Here is a 22,755-nt window from a genome sequence, read left to right as displayed (position 1 = left end):
ACCCCATAGATCCCCGCTTGGGATCCTCTGCTGATGGATCTTTGACCTTTGTGGTATCAGTGGGCTGCTCTCACTCCTGCAGTTAGCAGATAAAAACGCCGTTACTCTGACTGGCCCTGCCTGACACGTGTGCTGATAGACCTCTCTCACACAGAAGTTTAATAACGAAGGAAATTAACTTTCCACTTGTCCCCAGAGAGTTAGGAGCTGGAGACTCAGAAGCAGGAATTTTTATTCACTGTGCTTATTCGCAGTAAATAGCAACACTTAGCTGCAAACTGTCTGATGCAGAATTTTGTCATTTATCAGATGAAAGCAAAGGCTCCTTGTGCATGTCTCGTAATGGGATTTTGTGGTGTATGTGGTAGGAGTTGCTTTTTAGTATTGTTCACAGCTGGATGTTTTTCTTCCCCATCCAATGCTGGGTAACCATTCCCAGGGTAGGAAATCGGCTTCTGCTGGTGTCAGGAGGTGGAACGCTCTCCTTGCTCATTCCTCTCAATTTTAAAAGGTCAAATAATTTAACAAAGATTTCCTGCAAACCGTGGCTGATGTCCATTTTGCTGCTTACCCCTTTTACTGGGAAGTTGACTCTGGCACTCATGCCAAGACTGGCTTTGAATCCTTTCATCCAAGTCCTGGGAACTTCAAGCTAATACAGTCAGCCCAGTATGGAAGTTTAATTATTAAGAACCTTTTCCTCTGCGGTGTTACTTGCCTTCAGTTTCTGATGTGGGAGTAAAACCTTCAGATGCAGTACAAATGAGGAACAAGTAGTTAATTTGTTTTTAGTAGTGATTTTGATGTTCTCCGATGAATTATTAAAGTTGTAAGCAGTGAAGCTGGCTAGTGCAGCGAGTACTGCAAGGACCCGGATGCTCGGCTCCTGGCATGGCAGCCTGTCCGTTCCTTTTCTTTCTTACGTAACAATTTCTTTATTACCTGCCACTTTCAATCGCTAACGAAGAATATTTCAAACTAAGTGGCATGATTTTCCTGGAGTTAAATGGTTTCTGTGAAAGGATTAGTCCCTATTAGGGCTTCATTATGTTAAATATTTCAAGGTCCGAAGAACGCCGGGTAATGGTTTGCAAATCGCCAGATGGGCTATGACGCTAATGAAGTTTTAGTAACAAAAATTAAGAAGTTGGAGTCTTTTGATACGGAAACGCTCTTGTTTTCTGTGTAAGATTTGGCATTCATTACTCCCCGCATACAGCGCTGCGGGGTTTTTCAGCATGCCGAGGGTGCTCCCTTTGCTGCTCGAGTCCCCGGGTGCCCGTTGGTGAGCAAACAAGAAGCTTGTACGTTGGGTAGACGCGAAAAGCATTGCAAGAGCAAACTGTTAGATGTGTGGTGAGAGTACAGCTGTAAAACAGAGGCAATGTCCTGGAAGAGCTCTTTAATATACCCATGAAGAATGCTCAGCCTGCAGTTGATTGTAACTTGAAGTAGGATTAAGAAAACAGTCTAAGAAAGAGCATATCCTGCAAATGCGGTGGGGACGGGGGGAAATGCGGTGTTTGCTGGCACAGTGGCGTTTGGTGCTGTTCTTCACTTAAGAAAAATAGATGTTTAAAAAGTACTCTCTACCCAGTAGGTAGTACAGAGGTGGTAAAAGACGGAAACTGGAGGGTGCAGAAGCGTGTATGGTGGGGTTTAGTGCTCTTACAGCCCGTACTTCAGCCTGGTTTCAGGAATTCCTGATTTCCTGTGTATTTTCCGTTGGCTCTCGTGTTGATTGGCACCCTGTGTTACCAAAGCCCTTACCCCCCAGGTAAGGGAAACGATTCCTGAATGCACTGTATGGTAAAGTGCTCTGTAAATATATTGGGCTTCTGAATTAGAAGTTAATCTCAGAAGGCAGAAACATGCATTTTTCCCAATTTTAACAAGTCCGTTCTTTTCAGAAATCCAGAGATTCGTTATTAGGTGACTAGCTGTGCTCTCCAGACACGCGACCGGCCATCTCGCTGGTGACAGCTCTGCGTGAGCTGCGTCTCCGGCAGCACTGAGGAGATCTGGTGAGCGGGGAGGGGGCAATAATCCTGCCCCCTCCCTCGGGGTCTGCTCGTACGCTTTAACAGGCAGCGTCGGCAGCTGAAAGAGCCTTTGGAGACCTGCAGTTTTCCCAGGTTTCTGTTGAAGAGGCAGGGTTGGAGATGTAAACCGTAATCTGAGCTGTGAAGGTTTTACAGGTTTTCCTATAAAAAGGGAAGGTAGAAGTGTGTTTTAGCGGATAGCTGGGGTGGGCTGTGAGTGTCGAGCCGAGGCTTCTCTGCTCCAGGGAATTCCAGCTCCGCGTCTGGGATGAAGTTTTAGTAACTTATAGCTGGAGGTTTCGTGCTCCAGCAGGACCCCTTGCCCGCAAGCTTGCGAGATCAGCGCTTCAGTTGTCAGCAAACTAAAAATTTCTGTTGCAGTTCAGGTCTGCTTTGGTAAGAGAGCGATGACTGCGGTCAGGGCTGACCCTCCCCGCGTGTGTGCGTCTCTACCGGCGCTGTTTCTCTTTTGGGGGAATTCAGGACAAATAATAGGGTATCACTCGTAGTACCGGTTGGTTCTGAGCGGTGTCAGACAGGGCTTGTTGGGAATAGTCTCACTTTTGGAACTTGCAGAGATTTTTTTGAGGGCTTGCGAATTGGTTATCGGGGAAGAACAAGTTGGCACAAGCGTGGGAAGGAGAAGGGACTCACAAGTGTTAATGCATAAATGCAATGACTGCCATCCTGCCTGGAGGCAGCTACTATGTGTTTTAGGAACTGGAGCTGGGATGGGACGCTGCAGACGGGCTGAGTTTGCAGCACTGGCCTCGCCGATGTGTTGCTTTATTCCAGCACTGAAAGCCGAGTTTCTTGATCAGTGTTTCCATGATGTAAAATTCTTGTTAAATCTGCAGAAGAAAAGCAAATGCTGCAGTGTTTGATAGGGCACACGAGAGCATCTCGGTGACGCTGACGGGTTTCGCAGTCAAATGCAAAACCAGGAATGTTTATGACTAGTTCAGCGTAAAGGATCTTGATGAAGTACGGACTTCAGTCAGGGGTGGGTATTGCTAACACAAGTCAGCAGGATTATTTAAACATTGATTTGACGTGATGTTGCAGCTTACTTGCCAACGTACGTGTTTCTGGGAAGGGACTGAAGTCTACGTTTACTTCAGATTGTGTGTAATCTTTTGGCTTGGTTGAGGGAAGAAAGGGGCTGTAAGATGGATTTAGGTAGCTTAGTTTTCTAAAAGACCGAGTTCTCTTTCCAAATACTAACATCTGCATATTGGGCCACATTTCTGTGTCTGGAGAAAGTCTTGTATTCCCTTTAAGTTGCCTACAGTAGCTTTGTTGTGGTGTTTCTGTGCAGTGCTAGGAAAGAGGCTTTCCCTGATGCTCTTGCTGTTACCCTCCAGCAGGAACCCCGCGGTCCGAGGGAGCAGATTCTTTTGCTCGCCCTCTCCGTTGCCACTGAGTGACCTTCACTGCCAGCATTGCTGGCTCGGGGCAATCAGACTGTGACACTCAACTTCTGCTTTTAATGCAGGGCTTTAATTCAAAGAGCAGCCTGTTCAGCCAGCCGGGGATGAAAAAAAGCCAAAATGGAGATGGCGCTTCAAATTCTCTGTCTCTGCTTCGCAGCCTACTGGAATTCTTTCATTAGAGGGGAAAGGTTTATTTGTGCGATGGGTAAACATAACTGAATTGAAGCTGCTAGCTGAGTATTACTGGCATGGCCTGTGCTGTCCTTGACTTAGCAAAAATACAGCTTTGCAAGTAGAATAAAACCCTCAGCAGAATTGCACGCCAAATGTTAACGGTGCTAATGAACCCAGAACACCCCACCGCCCGAAAGAAGCCAGCCCTGCTACCTCCCACGTGGAGGAATGCAGCCCTTGTGCCTGCGCGGGGTTTCGGGAGACCCGTTGCCTCATCCTTCACTGGAGGAGGAAAAGAAAAGGTCAGATCACAAAACCGTAGCGATGAGTGAGCAGTGTCATTCAGAAAAATGCGCTATAAATCGACTTAATTGTCCTTGACCAGTAATGAGCTGGGGGAGCTGTAAGAGTAGGAAAAATGTCACAGGAATATGGACCAAGAGGGATCCTGCTGCCCCTACAGCTCGGTCCCATCGCGTCTCCCGTCATCACCAGGGCCCCTGCAGCAGATGCTCCCTTCGGGAGGTCCGCGGGAAACTGGTTTTGCCCTGTGAGATCCCAGTGCACCCCAGTGCCCTGCGGCAGAGGCAGAAATGACCCCGAGGGCAAGGCCAGGCTGGACTCTGCTGTGTTTTGGGAAAGAAGGGATGTTCGTTGCCAGTGTAATAAGAAGGAATTGCAGTAATTCATGGGTGGAATTCCCCCCCAGAAGTGGGGAAGGAAATGCCATTACCTGCACCCTCACTACAGTATTTTGTGATCCCACAGATCCCATAAATGTGTCTGAGATGCTTGCAAAAGCTTTTTCCTTCCCTTGGAGGCCTGAATGGTTGCTGCTACCCCAGACAGCTTTTCAGGCTGACATCTGAGAAGGGCAAACCTCACATCTCTGGCAATGGTACCATTATTCTGTAGTTGAACTTTTTATTCAGTCCAAAGATATTTTGATTTACAAATGAGCAGGTAAAACAGAACATAAACCATTTTTTATGGCTTTTTTTTATTGTTCAAGCCTGGATTCCCATGGAATGTGTGGAAAGCAGCTAATGCTGATTCAATGAGACAGCGTCAGAAACGGAAATCTGTTCTCCTTGTGTAGTGCCGTGGGCTCCTCTGGGGGTTTTTTAATTTTTTTTTTTTCTAATTGGGGGAGAAGTGGTAGAAACATCATGGCATTGGAAGAACGGGGTGTCTGCAAATAATTTCGAGTACTGACATTAATTTGTTTAAATGTAATTCAGTGCCATGTTAGATTAGCCTGCAGTGGTCTGCGTTACCAAAGAGCCTTTCTCTCCTCTGTGTGCCTGTGCAGGCAAACGGTTGATAAAAATGCGGAGCTGAGGCATTGGCTTGGTGTGTGAGCGGAGCTGAAGCGCAGTTCAGTGAGCGTCTGCCCGGCTGGGTCCGAGGAGAGCCCTCCCAGCACAGAGCTGGGTCTCCTTCGCCCTGCAAATCCCCGTGGTTTGGGTGCTGGCTGACGTCTGCATGATCTTTATTTTCACCCGATACCTGTCCTGCTGGAGCACGGGGCATCTCCGGGTGTCCTCAGTGAATTGTAGCTCTGCTTTGTGTGATCCACTTCCTAACTACCCAGCTTGGCTGGCAGATGCTGGTCCCCTGGGCAGCAGCCAGGTTTTTAGCATGCTCTGAGAATGTGTGTGCCCCAGAGCTTTTTTTTCTATTTTCATATAAAACTTGTCATTTTATAGTAGTCATCCGGGAAAAACTTAACTGACATGTTCCAGTAGTGGTTTGCACCCAGTAATGGTCTATGAAGAATCGTGACCTAGCAGAGATCCCCCAGACAAGGTTTTACTGCTTCTACACTTGGCGAAATGAAGAGAAAACTCGGTGTGATCGCAGCTGCTGGGGAGTACGTTAGTACAGACCTGGGTAAGCCCCCGTGAGTAGACCGCGCCTGGGCAAGGTAGGCTTGGTTTCAAGCTGAAGCAAGCTCTGTTCATCCAGGCAGAAGCTCTTGAGTGGTTGGTTCTGGACTTGGTCTCCCCGAGCCGGCGCTGCAAAGCTCTGCCCTGCAGCGGCGTGCGGTGACTGAGCTTGTGAAGTGGTGTGGGTGGAAGTAAATACCGCTCGTGCCTAGGCAATCGGCTGGCAATCGGCCCTTCAACGATTGCTGGTCAGAGTTGGGCATCTCTTTGGCCTGGTTCGTGTCGGCTGGCAGATTTGTTACTGAAATGGCTTTCATTTCTTTTTATGACATAGGCAGGGAGTACATGAGCCACGTTACATGGTATTGTCTACTCTTTATCGTTGCCAGCCTACTGGAAATGCATTTCTTCCTTGGACCCCAGACCGATTTTGATGCCCTGGATGAACCCCCCATAAGAGTGGAATTGGACCCTTGTGTGAGGGTTTTTGCCAGGCGTCTGAGTGGGAATCAATTCATACAATGAAACAAATTTTTTTTTAACAGCTCTCCAGTGGCTTTCAGATGCTACTTGGGTGGTTCACAAGGTCCGTGCTTTGTCCACGATGGTACGGTTTTTTGGGGTTTCTCTGGAAGGGAATGGTGAGAGCGGAGACGTGCAATGATCCGGGGTCTGAGAGAGCGTTTCAGCCGCTCGCCGGCGGCTCTGACCGGGGAAACGCGGCGGAGCTGTGCTGAAGCTCCCCAGATGATGGCAATGGACTTCACGGAAAGCTGCGAGTTCAGAGTGGATTTTGAGGAGCAAAGTGGGTGGACCGGAACTGGCAATTTTGAGGATACTTACGTTTGATTCATTAGTAGCTCCAGGCCCAATAAACATTAAAAAAGCCATTAAAGTAGCAGTTAATTTTTTTTCTCTCAATAAAATTGCCTGAACTTGACAACCATGACCGATTCCCTCCGTTGCCATTGTCACGCTGCCAGTCTGCATGGGGAAGAAAATTAAACAAAAATGAAGTGGCTGTGTGCTAATCTAGGATTTATTGTGGGTTTTTGTATATGAGCCCTTTCCACAATCAGTGCTCTGTGAAGAGCTGGGGCTTCGGTGTCGTACCCTTAGCTAAACAAATACTTCTTTTCCCCTAGTTTCCACTGAACTGTCTCAAACTGCAGATACCGTTAAGGGGAGGCATGAAACCCCGTGGATCACGAGGCCAGTTACAAATATGTATTCGCGTGACCACGTGCTGGTCCTCTGGCTCTGAAATTGGGGTGTGCAGGTCCCGGCTTTGGGGTCGTCAGCCTGCTCCAAGATAAATAAACCTCTGGTGCGGGTTTGTCAGAGGGGCTGAGCAGCCAGGGATGGCTGACGGAGCTATAGGTATTCGGTGTTGCCTGTAATCAAGGCTCTATTTGGGCAGTTTTTAGCTTATTTTTGTCTGTAAAAGGGGGTGATGCTCTTTGCTGTCACCGGGGGTCTGGGGTGAAAAGCCCCCAAGTGCAAATCATGCAGATATACAGACAGAACGCAAGCTTGTTTCTAGGACAAGCTGATAAATTAGTCCATTAACGAGGCATTAGCTGCTCTTGTCCTGTTGAACAAGATATATTAGTGGGGCTTTTTACTCCAAGTGCAGATCCGTCCAGCCCCGTACGCAGCAAGGGGGTCGAGGCTGGCCGGGCTCTGGGGTGGGAGCAGGGCTCGGCTCCCTGCACCCTGCTCAGATGGGTTTGAACACACAGCTCGCAGGGGCTGGATGAGGCCAAATGTGCTACCTCCAAACCACCCCACAGAGAAAGAAGGCGCTTCAACATTAACTGCTAATAATTTTGGGGACAGGGAGCTCGTTGCCGGCTGCGGTGGCTTTGTCAGCTCCGAGGAATACCTTCGCTGTAGCTCATCTTTCTGAATTTCACTGCCTTTCCTTATCCTCGGGATGCTGCTTGAGGCTGCAGGGCTGTGAAGCCCAGCAGCTTTCGCCAAGTCTGGAAGCGGGAGCACCCAGGAGCTCCGGCAGAGCCACGCAGGGCTCGCCAAATCCCCTCGCTGAGCATGTAATCGAGCCGCTATATTCTGGACTGCAAACCCCATACTGCCTGCCTGCATTAAGTTGCTGAAAGCTGCAGCTAGCTGGTACCAAGATCACCAAAATGAAGGTTCCTGATCCTTTTTTCAGCTGAAAAGGAGAAATGGAAGTGGTGTTGAGGCTGAGGAAGGTGCAACCTCTGTTTTCAGGACTTGCTGCATATTGTCCCTGTTTAGGCTGGGTCTGTGGTGAGCTGGATGCGTCTCCATCTCCCACATCCAGGCTTTTGGTTGCCAAAAGTAAAGCAATAGCAGTGGCAGCACAATCCTTGACAAGATGCAAATTGTCTTGAATGTACTGAGGGGAAAAAGAAAAAGAGCTTTGTATGCATTAATCTAAGAAAAAATGGATGCTTTGGCTCATGCAGCTGAAGGCACTCTGCTATAGATGTTTGCAGAAGCCTTTGTAGTCTGTAAAAGCTGTGTTTGGGTTTTGCATCTGTTGCTTTTAATAGCAAACACATTCTGGTCCCCGTCTTCCCTGCAGTCCGTCGCCTGTCTTTAATACGGGGTTTAGTAACAGAGGCAGCACTTGTGTTAGCGTGAGCTTAGCGAGGCAGTCGGGATTCATTAAACTGCATTGCTGGCTGGATAAGAGTACGCGTCCTATACGAAACTTTCTTTGCCTCGGGCCCTTCCTTAGCTGGAAAGAGAGGATGGACTGAAGCCAGGCTCTGTGCAAGAAGCAGCATCTGAAAATTGGGTAGTTAAGTGCCTGCGGAGTGGCCTGCTGGAGGAGGATTGCTGGCAGATTTCAGCAGCTCGGATTTTGGCACGCTCGCCTTCGGGGTCACCTAGCTAGCAGGAGGGGACGCTGCCTACCTACAGTGTAACCTCTCGCTGTGCTTTTTTGGGTTTTTTTTTTCCCCTTTAATGAGAAACCTGGAGCCTTGCAGGCTGCTTAATTACAGCGCAAGGTGTGAAGCATGACTAAAGCAAACCTTTTCTCTAAAAGCTGGTGTTTCTGCAGGCGGGTCGGCCGCACCAGCACCCTTTGGGGCTCCCTGGGGCAGCCCAGGCGAGGATGTGGGTCGCTGGCAGATCTCTGCCCTCCTTCGGGGCGACGCGGAGGGCAGAGACGGGGTTCAGAGGTGCCCCTCATGGTCGTGTGTATTTGTGCCTTTCCACGGAGGGAGCTCTGTTCAGCTCTGAGAAAGCTGAAGTTCAGGTTGAGGGATGAAAGCCCCTCCGGACTGTCCGGCAGCCCGTCTCTGCCAGTTTGGACCCGGGGAGTGGGATTCACCTTGCCCAGTTGTAGATGTCTGCGGCTGGGCTGATCCTTCAGGCTCTTTGGATTGCCCCTGGGAGCGGAGGAGGGCTCGGCGGGGTGATGTGTTTCACCCCAGGGTAGATGCGCTTGTACTGGAGAAATACTCCTTTCCTCAACCTAACGCACGTGTGTGCAGCTGAAGCTTGGGGGGGAAATGGTGCTTCTGTGGCCGTTGCAAAAAAACTTTCTGCCTCCGCTTCCTGGTGGATATTTTTAGGGATCATCCCAGCTCTTCTGGGAATAAAAAATATCCAAAGATTTTTCTACCGAGACTGATTAACATGTGCGCGAGGTGCTATGCTAAAATCTAGATTAACGCAAGGATGTGTGTTCTAGGAACAAACCCTGAACAAGCCACTTGCAGTGCAGGAAGTGCTGAGAGGTAGTTCCTGATGGAAGCGAGGAGAAAACAGTGAGGTGTTGGGATGAACGGGGCTTTTGGACGTTCCCCGCTCCCCCGGCGTGGATGAAGGCGAGAGCCCTGGCCCCGGTGCAGCCCTGAGCTGCGCTCGCTCTGCTCAGCCCCACAGCCGGGAGAGATGCGCAAGGTAAAAAGCACTTGTCACAACAAATAAAGTCTGAAATGCATCTTTGGCAATTCTTTTTGATTCTAATTGGCATTTCTGAGGCTGCTGCTGGAGTCTCATAGAGGACCGGGCTAACAGCAGAGCGAGTCCCTGGGAGCTTTCCTCTCCCCCGCCTCGGGCGTGTGCTGAATCCGTCCTCAGAGGACCCGGAGAGGGGCTGATGGCAAACCCGGGCTCAGGCTGCCATGACTGCTCTGCAGCCTTCAGCGGGGCGCTTGGGAGGGGGCGTCTTTTGACCTGGTTGCCAACCTGTGCCAGCACCAAAGGGGACCTTTATTAAAAAAAAAAACAACCAAAAAAAACCCAACCCAAAAAAAAAACCAAGGAAAAAGAACTAAAAACGAGCAAACAAAAACCTGTATTGGAATACTGTTTAAAAATCAAAACGAAACTCCCCCAAAAAACCCTCACCAACCCTCACAGCAGTTTTTTGGAAATTTTGCAGCTCTGCATCAAGGCAATCTCCCTTTGAGCAGCCCTTTGTAACGAAGAGGCTTTGTTTCATCTCGGTGATGAATGCCTCCTTCCCTTCTCCTCCGTGAGCTGCTGGGTGTGGACGTGCCTGCGGTCATCCCCGCCTCGGTACAGCAAAGAAACGGCTCTTGCCTGGTTCAGGGACGGACCTAAGACCCTTCAGCAGCCCAGTGCCCGGCATGAGCCGGCGGTGCGGAGGTCAGGAAGGATGGGGCAGGCGGTGAGAAGCAAGCGAGACATGCCAGGAGAGGCAGGGAAGGACAAAAGCCACAGCAGATCCCAGCTGCGTCTCCGTGGCTGGGAACCCTCCTTGCTTTGGGGGCTTTTTGGGCTAAGCCATTAGTTGCTGGCTGAGCAGAGAGGTGGTTTCGCAGGCGCGGGAGCCCGAGCAGAGAGCAGGGCACTAACCAAAGCTGTGGCAGTGGCTGCGTGGCTCGGAGGCAGGTGGCAGCGGTGGCCCAGGCAAAGCATCTCTGCCCCTTGGCTTTTGTCTGAAGAGCGTGTTAAATGCAAACAGGTTTAAAGTCTGGTTTAAACAGCTCATCTGTTCGGTTGGCAAAGGTTAAAAGATCTCCAGTGTGTTTGCATTTAATTATCTATTTTAATGGCAGATTATTTTTTTTCGTAGGAGATGAAATCCGGATGGGTTTAAAGGACATTTCTCTAAGCGGAGGCTCATGCACAATAGACTGTAATGATTTATTCGGAGCTGCTATGCTTTGTCTATCCTTGTTAAGTACCCTGAGAATACAGACTGGCACTGAGGGAATTTAATGTGACACATAAAAATAAGGAGTGTTGGAGAAAGCTGTAGGCTTTACAGTATTTAACTAGCTTGTATCCTTGCTACATAGCAAGCAATTTCCCTTGAATTTGAGATGCCAAAAGTGGGAGAACACCTATTGCCTTGCCTTGGGCCTGGCACTGGCCATGTCAGCATGAAACAGGCAGCCTGGGAGAGCGTGAGCTGCCAGCCCCGGGCTGCTGGTATGGGAGAGCGGCTGTGCTAGCCAGGCATTGCTGCCCTGAAGTGGATTAGCACCAGAAAGGCTCAATGTTGGAAAATAAGCATGAGTAAAAATGTAAATAGGATCAGCAAGCTTGTTTAATTTTTATACATGAAAATTACACATCACCGTTGTCACAGCTCATTTGGCTGCAAACCGTTCTTGCCGCCCTGGTTGGCACGTGAAGGGTTTGCTGCGAGCCATGCCCTTGCTAGCACCCTCCTCGAGCCCCCGCGCCTGCTGCAGCTCTGGCACCCAGCTCTTCACAGAGGAATTAAGCAGCAGAGCATCAGGATGGGTGGGTTGGGGGAGCAGAGTGGGCTGAGGTGTTGGGAACTGCAGGTTTCAGGAACCCGAGGTGTGATGTTAACCTGCTGCAGGGACTTCGGTGAGTCAGTCCCTTCCTGTGCTTCCCTTTGCCTCCCCTGGGCAGGGCATCAATGCTTTGCTCTCCAGGCTTATGGGAGAAATCCCATCGCTTGCTCTAGCCCTCTTCTGTCCATTTAAAAAGGCCCTTTAAAAGCCATCTCCCTCTAGGAGATGAATTCCTTGCACATGCGCTGCCTCCCAAGGAGCTTCTGGCAACCCCGGTAGCAGAGCTGTAGCATGCAAAACCGCTTGTGCCAGGTAAGTGCATGCCAGGGGAGTTTAAGCTGCCTTTAATCCTTTCCCTTTTCTCCTGAGCTGAGCACACACTCTCCTGCTGCTACAGAAACGCACATTAAATGTGGCTCTTTGGCTTAAAATTCGTGAGCAAGAAAGGGGAGGGATGTTTTCTTCTTTTTGGTGGGATGCTGCTGCTAACAAGCCAGTGTGATCACCACCTCTGACAGCGGCAGCCTCTCCACTTCACTCATGTAGGGGGTTTGCTCTCGATGCAAGGGAGCCTGCTGCTGCTTTTGCACCAAATGGGCACCCTCAGAGCCTTCAGCCAACAAAAAACCTTCTTTTCTTTTAGTTTTGTGCAGTTGAGGGGTGCGCAGAACAGCTTATACGACACGGTTACGTCCTTGCAGAGAGCTTTGCGTGTAGTGTTACCACCCAGGTGAGAGCCAGGGCGTTCACATGGCCTTGCTTGCAGGATGCGGGGTGCAAGCCAAGAAAGGCAAGGCAGGTATCGGTGTGGCCCCAAGCCCTTGCAGAGCTGCCGCCCACCCACGGTGCTGTCTCGAGCAGTGGCAGTCGCTCTTTCCAGCTGGCAGCGGGCAGCGGCACCGCAGACCAGAGTGCAGTCTGCTGGTATAAACTGACCTTTTGGAAAACAGGGAGAGAACCACCCTAATCAGCTGCAGGGTCTTTAATCCCGGCTCTTTCTGCTGTTTAAACAACTCTTAGACAAATGCTTTTGTACTGCAGCTGTCTGCTCCAGATCTGCGGTCTCGGTCCCCCGCGGCGTGCCGGGAATTGAGGGCGTCGGGCATCCCTGCCTGCCAAGGGAGGACGGAGGCAGAGGAGCCTCCGCCTCGGTGCTGTGGGTGCTGACGGTCACAGACTGTCTGCAGGGCCCTGCTTCCCTGCCGCCCGCTGCTTTAATTTGCCACTGTCATTTGCTAAATAATTGTTTCTCTGCAGTCTGGCCTCTGAGGGCAGCTCTCCCAGCGAGTTGCTTTGGGCATCTCTTATCTGTAGCGTTAATCCTCTGTGTCTCTGAACGCTTATCTCTGCGGCCGAGGGGAAGAGCAGCTCTCGGGGCGGAGAGCCGTGGGGCATCCTACCCCGCAGTTATCACAGCAGGCCGTGGAAGTGGAGGGGAGCGATGCTGCCCGGGCTTGGCGCTGTCGTAGACCACGCACAAACCAAGCAAGTCAGGAGCAAAGCAGATGCTGGCATTGCTGGGAGCGAGCCGGCCGGCGTTTGGCTGCAGGACTGGCGCCTGGCTCCACAAAATGCACCCGGTGACTCTCAGAAAGCCATTGTCAAAGGCGAGCTCTACCCGTGGGCTGCATACGGGCCCGTGTGCTTGTCCAGGAGCACCTGAGAGTGGAAGGGGCAGTGGGAAGGGCTGTTCCTCCTCCTCTGGCCTTGCAGGCGGCAGCATCACCCCCGCGGGGGCACAGTCCGGTGGGACGGACGCTCAGAGAGCGGCTCACTGCTTTCGCATTTGGCTGTTCTATTTAAAGCAGGTGGTACTTAGCAAAACGTCCGTGCTGAAATACTACAGAAAGTGCGGGGTGGGAAGGAATAGCAAACATTTGCTGCCCTTTAAAGAGGATGCTTGGCCATCTTCCCCTCGCCTTTCCCTCCGGAAGCCCTGGCCGTTCAGCCCGCTGTTCCCACAGCCTGCACGCCCCTGCAGCAGCGTATTGCCCGACAGCCAATTTTAATTAGGTTTCTCTTATAAAACCAAAATGTGGAACAGCGAAGCGCTGTCAGCTCAGACCTTCAGCTGCGACTCTCCTGAGAGCAGAGGGAGGCAGGTCCGGGGAGGGGGGGTCCGGGCTCGAGCCGAAGCCCTCGGTCAAACAGCAGCGTGGCTCTTCCAGCCATGGGAGACGTGCCCGGGCTTCCCGCTGAGCTCTCCCCAGGTACGAGGGGCAGGGAAGCAGGTTGTGATGGAGGCCCTTAAGAGGGGGGTAAAGTCAGTGTGCTCTGCATGCGTCCGCTCTTGCTCTGCAGCGGGAAGGGGGGCAGAAAATGGGCTTTAACAGAGCGGTGTGCGGCGACCAGAGCATCTCTGCCAGAGCGGGGTGGGCTGCCTCCCTGCCCGGGGGGCAGAGGATAAAGCTGACCTTCGCCAGGTTGCCTGCTGTCTCACGGAAAGAAATTCAGATTTCTCTGTGGCCGTGGAGGGAGGCTGAGCTGAGCCGAGTGCCCCTTCTCAGGCACCGTGCGTGGAGGGGGGCTGGGGTTTGCTTGGGCGTTGTTACGCAGGGATTAAAGCGTCGGTGCATCGAACAGGAAGGTTGCTGTAAGCGACGGGCCTGAAATCTAAGGGCTGGACGAGGATACTGCAGAGCAGGCTGCGGGAGGGAGGGGAGGGCAGTGCTCTGCCCCACCGATGCTGTGCGTGCCGCAGCCCCTCGCGTCTCAGCCCTCTCGGTGCCTGAGATCGGTACATGGGGCAGAGCTGCCATCCTTGGGAGCCTTCCTCCTCCTCCTCCTCCTCCTCCTGCTGTGGGGACGTGCTAGGAGGTGAGGTCAGGAGGGTGCTGTAACACACATGATCTCCACTCCCGCACCTGATGTGGCTTCTGTTACCCTCTGCTCCCATGTTGCTCCTTCCTGTCCTCACAGGGCTGTAATGTCATGGAAGACCAGGACCTTCGGGACATCGGGATTGGTGACCCACAGCACCGTCGGAAGCTCCTCCAGGCTGCTCGCTCCCTCCCAAAGGTCAGCACCAACACCCCTCACGTGAAGCGGGGACGGGGCATTGCCCAGCACGGCTGTGAAAGCAGAGGGAACAAAAGCCAGCCCCTGCGACTCCAGCCACATCCCTGTGACCCGTGGAGGGATCGCAGGGGCTGTGGGAAGGGGTTTGGGAATAGCAGGGAGGAGGAGGAGCGTATTGGTACACCAAGCTATGTGGATGGGATGACTCTGTGCTGGGGAGAGGGTGGTTGTCCCTCCTGCCAGTCTTGGTCTCAAGTGCATTCCCTGTTTATACAGTAATTTTTTTACTTTAAAACTGCTAGTGGAGATGGTGATGGCCTTTAAACTGATTTTAATTGACGCTGTATGCCTTGGGATGCCAGCCCCCTGGGGCTTTTAACCCTTTTCTTGTGCTTTTACAGTTGAAACCCCTGGGCTGTGATGGGAACAGCCAGCCTTCGGTTCCCGCATGGCTCGACTCTTTGGGGCTGCAGGATTACATTCAGTCCTTCCTCTCGAGTGGCTACAGCTCTATCGACACTGTGAAAAACCTCTGGGAGCTTGAAATAGTAAACGTGAGTATTGCCTTTCTCTTGCCACAGCAGTGAGGTCCTGCCCACGTTCCCTCCGGGGCTGTGGCTTGCGGGGAGTCGTGTTAAATGGGAACAGTGCTGCTCGAAGAGGGGAGGCTTTGCTTCGTGCCGAGGGCAGGAAAGCCTACAGTGACCGTGGTCTCTCCCTGCAGGTGTTGAAAGTGAATCTGCTCGGCCATCGGAAGAGGATCATCGCCTCCCTGGCAGACAGACCGTACGAGGAGCCACCGGCAAAGCCGCCGCGGTTCTCACAGCTGAGAGTGAGTCACTGTTTGTGTTCCCTGCCTGGCTGATACCTCTGTGCAGAGCACGCTTGGCAGCGGCCGGGGTGCTTTCTTCTGCTCCGGCTCTCCTTTGCTTTCCTCCCTTTCTTTCAAAGAACTAAACCCGGGTCTGTCAGCAGTAATTGTCCCCTTTCTGATTAGCAGCTCTCAGCTCTGGGGGACTTGGAGATCTGTAGAGGCTGTTTACTGAGAGCTCAGGTCCTGGGTATCCAGGCTCGGAGAGGGAGGCGCGTTCAGCCTTACTCTGCTGCTTTCATGCACAGGAAATTCTGCCTAGTAAAATCAATAAAAAAGGGGAAAAAAAACCCTACAATGTCTATATTTACTTTGAAACTCCTTTGAAGGTAAGTATTGAGAGTAATAAGCATAGAGTCATCTTTGAAAATTGCATTGCTTTTTTAAAAAAAGGGTAAAACCTAAATGGCTTGTTTCTTCTTAAAACAAATTGATTTGACCTGGAAGCTTGGGTTACTCCTGGTTCTCAGATACTTGGTGGTTTGGGAAGAAAGTTCTTGAAGCGTTGAGGCAACTGCACATCTGGCTGTGCGGAGGAGGGAGTGTTTTCTGTTGAACAGTTCCCACGGATGCACCTTGGCTGCTGCTGGAGATGATGCAGAGCCCAATACTCCCACTCCGAGCATGGTCAAGCAGAACTTGGGAAATGTAACAGCCAGGCTGGCTCTGACTTGGCCGGAGCACCTGCAGCACTTGGGCAGAGGAAAAACACATGACAAATTTGACATTGTGCTGTACAAATTCTGCTGCGGCTGGGCCCCACAACAGCAAATGTCGCCGTTTGTTCTAGCTGAAGTGGTGGACAAGTTTACCAACCCTTAGCTTGCTTCTTTGCGGGTCAAACTCCATCTTCCCTGTGCAAAACAAAGCTGAAGTGTGCGAACACATCAGCGCTGGGTGAAATCTTAATGTGGCCAGTTGTATCCGTACAGCTTTTTACCTTATCAACTCCAGCGACCCAAGCAGCAAATACTCACAGAGGCATGACCCTGCTCTTGAAATGAGTGGGGAAAGATAATATTCAGCCCCTGCAGGTCAAATTCTGGATGCCTGCCCCGTGGGAAATGTCAGGCAGCTCCTTCAGACCAGGTGCCTCCATGCAAGGTGGGTGCCTGTACTTGAACGGGTAGCAGGGTGCTACTCCCACCTCTGTGCACTGCGCCGAAGGGGAATACTGAGCTGACTTTCTTCCCCTTGTTTCCTGGCCAGATGTAAGGCAGCCTTCCCGCAGGCAGGAGCGTGACCTGGCTCAGCTGGTGAGATGGGATGCAGCTGGGACCTGGTGTTTTGATTGTGCCGGTTGGGAGCCTGCGATCTGTCTCCCTGGGCCGGCTGGGCTTCTCTAGAGCTCTTGCTCTCGCTGCCAAATAGCACTCAATGTGATTTGTGGATGTTGATTTTTTGCTGCGGGAGTGGCAGCCTTTGGATGTCAGGCCCTTCGTTATCAGGGCTGGCTGGGAGGCGAGCCGTCGCGTTCGCCGTTCTTCCTGAAAACCGACATCTGAGAGCTGAGTTTGGCAAAACCCGTTGAGCTTGCAGCTAACCTGTGTTAGGTGAGGACGGCATGCCACGGAGGGTGAGCATGTCGTGCTGCTTCCTCCCAGTGTTTGCAAATCAGCTTTCTGGAGCAGGAATTGGGAGCGATTGGAGTTTCCCCATCCCAAACATCTGGTCCTTGCCCTGCTGCAGAGCTCTTCCCTCTTGCCCTGGATTCCCAAGGCTTTTCAACCAAAACAGTCTTAGCTGAAGTGAGTTGGGCTGCTGTGCCCTGCTTGCTCACAGTGGACTTTTTTAGGAACTGGGCTTCAGGTGTGAAAAAAGAGAGGGTTCATGCTGGTACTGCACCGGGAGCATGTGCTCGGGAGCCGGGAGGGTGCCACGTACGAACCCTGCACCTTCGCCCCACTGCTCATCCACCCGCTTCTCAGACAACAAAAGCCCGGACGGGCAGCAGCCAGCTGAGGATCTGCGCTTCTCTGAAACGTCCTCTTGAGACCGATGAGACTGCAGGCAGGGTTTTTGGCGGGGGGAGAGGAGTCCTTTGGTGCAGCATCAACTGATTGATATGCTGGACGGGGAGGCTGTGTAAGAGAATGGGCCATTTGCAGCATTTCCTGGTGCTACAGCTGGTGCGATCCAGCGCCTGGCTCCGGCGTGGGGAGCGGAAGGACGTCAATGGCAAATTAAGCAAGTCCGTTGAATAGGACTAATGCGTGTTGCAGCTGTGAGCTTCCCGCATTGTCTGCTGGGCTGGTTGGCACGTACAGGCAGCGAATCTTGCCTGCAGTAAGAGCCAGGCTGTCAGGCATCTGGGCTGATCTCTCGCTGGGCTCCCAGGGCTTTTCTCTTGGGGTGGCTGATTGTCGGCGGCTTTGAGTGCTTTGCTTAGTGCTTTAGCCTGTTCCTCTGTAAACACCCTGCCCGCAGCTCGGTGTGTCTCCTGCCCTCCTGGGGTGAGCTCCCGGGAGGCGGAGGGATGCTCAGAAGAAAGGGCTGCATACCTGCCTGAAACCATCCTGGAGCAAATCAGGGGTGTCATGCGGAAAATAAATGGCGTGATTGATGACGCTGAGGCAGGAGCCTGCAGAGCAGGGGCTGACCCCATTAACTCCGCTCATGGCACCCTTTGTGTCGGACACTGTACTGGGGAGCGAGGGGCGGGCACGGCTGCAGCAGAGGCTGACCGGGACGGTTCGTGGTGTCTGCTTGTTTCAGTGCCAGGACTTGATGTCCCAGACATCGTCGCCCCTGAGCCAGAACGACTCCTGCACGGGTAGATCTGCCGATCTCCTGCTCCCCTCCGGGGACACCGGGAAGAGGCAACATGACCGTGGCACCGAGGTTGCTTCCTACTCCAGAGCTGAGCGCTACAAAGCACAGGTCAGTGGGTGCTTTTGTGTGTCCTGGGGGCCCCTCTGCTCAGTTCAGTGCAGACTTCCCCTTCTCTGGAGCCAGTGAGGAGTTAGGACGATGCATGGAGAGTCAGAGAGCCGATCAGGCACAGCTTCCCTCAAGCATTACAGCCAGCAGCTCATTTATGCTTCAGTCTCACCTTGAAAATGGGTGACTCATGCTTCCATGAGTGCTGGCACTTTCACCCGCAGCGTGCTGCCTCCTCCCAGCCCCTGTGGGATTTGGCCACTGCGAACCTCGATTGCATCAACCCAAAGAGCCCTCCTGGGATCCATGTTTCAATCCAGATTGGCCCTGTTGTGGCTTCACATCCATCTATTTTTTTTTTCCTTCCAGGAGGACCGTCGGGAGTCAAAGCTGACCCTGCGCCCCCCCAGCCTGGCTGCCCCATACGCCCCAGTCCAAAACTGGCAGCACCAGCCGGAGAAGCTCATCTTCGAGTCCTGCGGGTACGAGGCCAACGTAAGTGGCTTTTGGCTTGTGGGGGTGGCTCTGAGGTCAGGTTGTTGCGTGTGGAGTTGTCACACTTCCTCCCCCTCCCTGGGTGACCTGTCCCTCCCCAGCCATGGCTGCCGGCTGCTCGTGGGGCCGTGGCATTGCCTTGGGGTTGGCAGGGCGTCCTGCCTGAAGCCTTTAACATCTCTCCTTCTTCCAAACAGTACTTGGGCTCCATGTTGATCAAAGACCTCCGAGGGACGGAGTCTACGCAGGATGCCTGTGCCAAGATGAGGGTACGGAGGCCATGGGGGCAGGGGGGATTCGCTCACAGCCTGTGGTGGATGATGTGGAGAGGGGAATGGGGGGATCTCAGTGAAGCTATGGTTCCCCAAACCCTGCAAGCTGCCCCTGCGCGGAGCAGGGACCCAGGCCGCCTAACAGGCTGTGCTGCTGTCGCTGGTGAACTGCCGCTCCCCAGCACTTGTCCCCATGGTTGGAAGATCTGTGCGATGGGAGAATGGGTGTTCTTACTGGGGAAAGGGGTGCTGGGTTCGCTTCAGGTTCCCGTCCCTTCCCCTCTGCTTCCACCAAGAGCAGGCTCTCCTCCTCCTGGTCCAAGACCCCCAAAGCCTGCCTTTGTGGGGCAGCGGCCGGGGGCTCTCTGGGGTGGGCTGGGGCGGTGGTGAAGAAGGGAGCGTTTATTCACAACTGGTCACTTGAATGTTCTTGTTTCTGAAGAAATCTACAGAGCATATGAAGAAGATCCCAACCATAATACTGTCCATCACGTACAAAGGGGTGAAGTTCATCGATGCCTCTAACAAGGTGAGCTTTAAATGCCTCAAAACTGGTGTCTGGAGGGACAAGACCTGCAGTCCCCACCTGCCTGGGGGGCTGCAGGTTGTATCCAGTGGCTCCAGAAGCCATGGCTGATCCTGAGGAGCCCAGCTTCTCAGGACTACAGGAGAGCACCGAGGTGGTGATGGTTACCTGAATGCCGAAGGCTTGGCAGACTGCCTGCTTGTGGACCATGTTGCCATTTATTCCTGCCACGGGAGGGAGCTGGGACCGGTCTGGCTGGGAGACTCCCCCTCCCTGCCAGTACTTGTTTTGCTCCCTGCCCCCAGTAGACACTTGCCACGACCACCGTTTGCCGGGTGTATTTGCCATCCCCAGAAGGGTGATGGGTGCTTGTGGTTGACCCCGGCAGAATGTCATTGCTGAGCATGAGATCCGGAACATCTCCTGCGCTGCTCAGGACCCCGAGGATCTCTGCACGTTCGCCTACATCACCAAGGACCTGCAGACCAGCCACCACTATTGCCACGTCTTCAGCACCGTGGATGTGGTGAGTGGGTTATCGCATCTCGTCTCCCAGCACGCTGCAGTCCTTTGCAGTCCTCTTGTTTCATCACTCAGCTTTACTGGCGAGTCATAGACCAGGATCTGGTCTGTTCGAGGGCTCTTTTACCTGTTTCTACCCTAAAATATTCCTTTCGGAGTCCTGGCTCAAAATGCTTTTACTTCAGAGCTCTGTCGACAAAGAGAATATTTGTCTGGCTTCATTACTGCAGTCTCCAGTGCTGAATAAAGCAGGGCAGGAGTTTTTCCCTCCTGGGGAATATGTCGTGAACAAAACCCTAATACGCTCTCAATTATGTTAAGCATAATAGGCAGATTTAACAGCCTTTTAATTCACCGAGAGAGTGGAAGCATAAATTGCTTTTATTCTTGGGCAGAATCAGCTGTATGAGATGTTTTGGCTTTTTCTCTTTACAATGGAAAACGCCGCTAAACTGCGATGCTTGTGGGGCTGTAGCAGGCTCGCAGGTGGTCCCGCCGGCCAGGGCTGTGCGAGCGTGGAGGCGGCTCGGTGCCGGCTCCCCTGCGGGGCAGGAGCTCAGCGGCTTTGCAATTGATATGGCAGGATGCGACCTGCTAATGGAAAGGCGATGGGCTCTGCCGAGGTCTGCGTGTGCAGAGCAAGCTGCTGAGTGCATGGACTCTGCGCAGGGCGAGGTAGCTCGTATGCGCCTAACAGCTTTGTGTTTTCTGTGTTCTTTCCAAAGAATCTGACGTATGAGATCATCCTCACGTTGGGGCAGGCGTTCGAGGTCGCCTACCAGCTGGCCCTCCAAGCCCAGAGAGCAAAGCCTCTGGGTGCTGCAGCAGGAGAAATGATTGAAACAAAATCTTCCAAACCGGTGCCTAAACCACGAGCCGGCATGAGGAAATCTGCAGTACGTATGTGCGGGCCGGGTGCGATCTGCATGGTCTGAGGTGGGATTTCTCTTGGGCACCACATGCTTAAACCTTCCCCTTCGTGGTGGGGGGAGCCCAGGTGCGGACAAGGTGCCTGTAGCTTCAGGCAGCGCTGATATTGCAGTGGCCGTGGCTCTGCTGGCAGTCCTGCTGCGGTGCTAGGGCTTCCCCTGGTAGGATGAGGGCAAGCAGAGGTGCAAATAGCCCGGGTGGGGTGGGGGTTAAGTGCCCTCCTGGGTCCAGCACAGCTTCCATGTGCAAACCCTGCAGAGCCGCAGTAAGATCAGTAAGTAACCTGCGGCTTTCAGCACAGGAGTGCCCCTGTAGCCAAAACCAGCGAAGACTGGAGCTGCTGAGGAGCAGGGACTGCTGCATAAGCCATTGCCTTCCTTTAATGTCTCCTTTTGTCTGTGTTCTGCTTGCTCCCCCCGCTCAGGTGCCGCTCCCTCCCGACACTCGCTGTTGTTACTGTCACACCTGTACAACACACCGCCCCTCCTACCTGCCGCTGCAGTCTGTTAGTGCCGGAGCGAAGGTCTTTACCCTTCTTCCTGCCATCTTCCATTACGAACCAACCCGGGCTGCCCCAGCTGCCGCCGGTCCGCCGGCCTCCCCGCTTCCCGCGTCTCCTGCTGTGGTCCCGTGTCCTGCCTCGCTGCTGTCTTCCCTCCCCGCTCGTTCCAGGGCCGTGCCATGGGCTCAGATGAACCCCAGGGACAAACTGCTCGTATCTGTCCCCACTGATGTAGAGTGGCAGCTCTCAACTAACTGCGTTGCTCTTTCTGGTGTTGTTAACCTTCCTGTAGGATCCTGATTTAGGAGGACAAGATGAAAGAGCCTTGCTGGGTCAGGAGAGTAAATCACGTGGGAGCTCACCTGGCAGGAGCTGTCTCCTTCTCTCTCCCTTTGCCTCTTTTTTTTTTTTTATAGTGCCATCTCTATAGCGCTGAATTTTTCATGCTTGTTTGTGAGATGAAGTGAAGCTGTCACTAATGGTCATAGGGGCTTGCAGGCCTAACGCAGGAAGTCATCTCAGGGTGCTGGGTTGAGACTGACGTGGCTAGATGTGTTTTAGCTGTGAAGGACTCAAATGCCTCCCCAGTGAGAGCTGCTTCCCCGCACACATGCACGTTTTGGGGATGGGCATTAGGCAGAGCAGCAGCCTCTCCGTGCTTTGAATCACCGCTCGTTCTGTCCCAGAAGCACAAGTGACCTAACATGCCCTTTCTCTCCTTATTTTCTAGCTGGAGCCCCCTGAAGTGGACCAAGACTCCCAGTCTCATGCCAGTGTCTCCTGGGTCGTGGACCCCAAACAGGACTCCAAGCGGACCCTCAGCACTAAGTATGAGACCACTATCTTCTAAAGCAAACACACCCCGTGTCCACCTAGTCTAACCGTGCCTTTGCGATCTGATCTGTCTGCTGTTCTAAACTCCCTCTTCCTCCAGCTGCTCGCACTGAGCCCCGCGTAGGCACTACGTCAAAGGCAGCAGCACTTAGGAGACTGTAGACTTAAACGGCTTTTGTACCTGATCACTACTGAACACTGTGAATTCTCCTTACTCGGAAACAAGGGTAACACGCTGTTAGATATCTGTGAGGTGGGAGGTGCAGAGGGATGCAGGCTGGGGGAATCGGAGATGTGGATCCAGGAAGCCGCCTGCCGTTTTCACATCTTTCCCCTCGCTCTGGCACTGTGAATCCCTGGGGCAACGTGACACTCCCCAGGCCTTTTTTTCTATTTCACCTTCTTATCCTTGGACTGATGGAGACCTCTTGTCTCTGCGGTGCACGCACTCCCTCCTCCTAGATCCTCCTCTTCCTGACTGAGCCACGGCTGCGTACTGTTCCAGTGAACTCACCCCTCTTCTTACCTGCCATTCAATCGACACTAACCACTGTGATGCTGTCTGCAAATAACACACGTTCACTAGATTTCCTCACGGGGACCCTTGCCCACAGTCTCCCCCTTCGAAG

General features: G+C 52.8%; 1 protein-coding gene across 1 annotated transcript in view; it reads left to right on the top strand.

The window, feature by feature from the left end:
• The window catches only part of ANKS1A (ankyrin repeat and sterile alpha motif domain containing 1A), a 104,935-nt gene extending 82,793 nt beyond the window's left edge, over window positions 1-22,142 (top strand). The window contains exons 15-24 of the mRNA XM_059831310.1: window positions 14,196-14,294; window positions 14,696-14,848; window positions 15,019-15,126; window positions 17,881-18,045; window positions 18,415-18,540; window positions 18,738-18,809; window positions 19,255-19,341; window positions 19,727-19,864; window positions 20,586-20,756; window positions 22,023-22,142. Coding sequence (XP_059687293.1) covers window positions 14,196-14,294; window positions 14,696-14,848; window positions 15,019-15,126; window positions 17,881-18,045; window positions 18,415-18,540; window positions 18,738-18,809; window positions 19,255-19,341; window positions 19,727-19,864; window positions 20,586-20,756; window positions 22,023-22,142 — 1,239 coding nt within the window. The remainder of the gene's footprint in view (window positions 1-14,195; window positions 14,295-14,695; window positions 14,849-15,018; window positions 15,127-17,880; window positions 18,046-18,414; window positions 18,541-18,737; window positions 18,810-19,254; window positions 19,342-19,726; window positions 19,865-20,585; window positions 20,757-22,022) is intronic.
• Window positions 22,143-22,755: the final 613 nt, after the last annotated feature.

The sequence above is a fragment of the Gavia stellata genome, chromosome 30 (genome assembly GCF_030936135.1).
Source record: "Gavia stellata isolate bGavSte3 chromosome 30, bGavSte3.hap2, whole genome shotgun sequence".
Lineage (NCBI taxonomy): Eukaryota > Metazoa > Chordata > Aves > Gaviiformes > Gaviidae > Gavia > Gavia stellata.
This window is presented reverse-complemented; position numbering and strand designations above follow the sequence as displayed.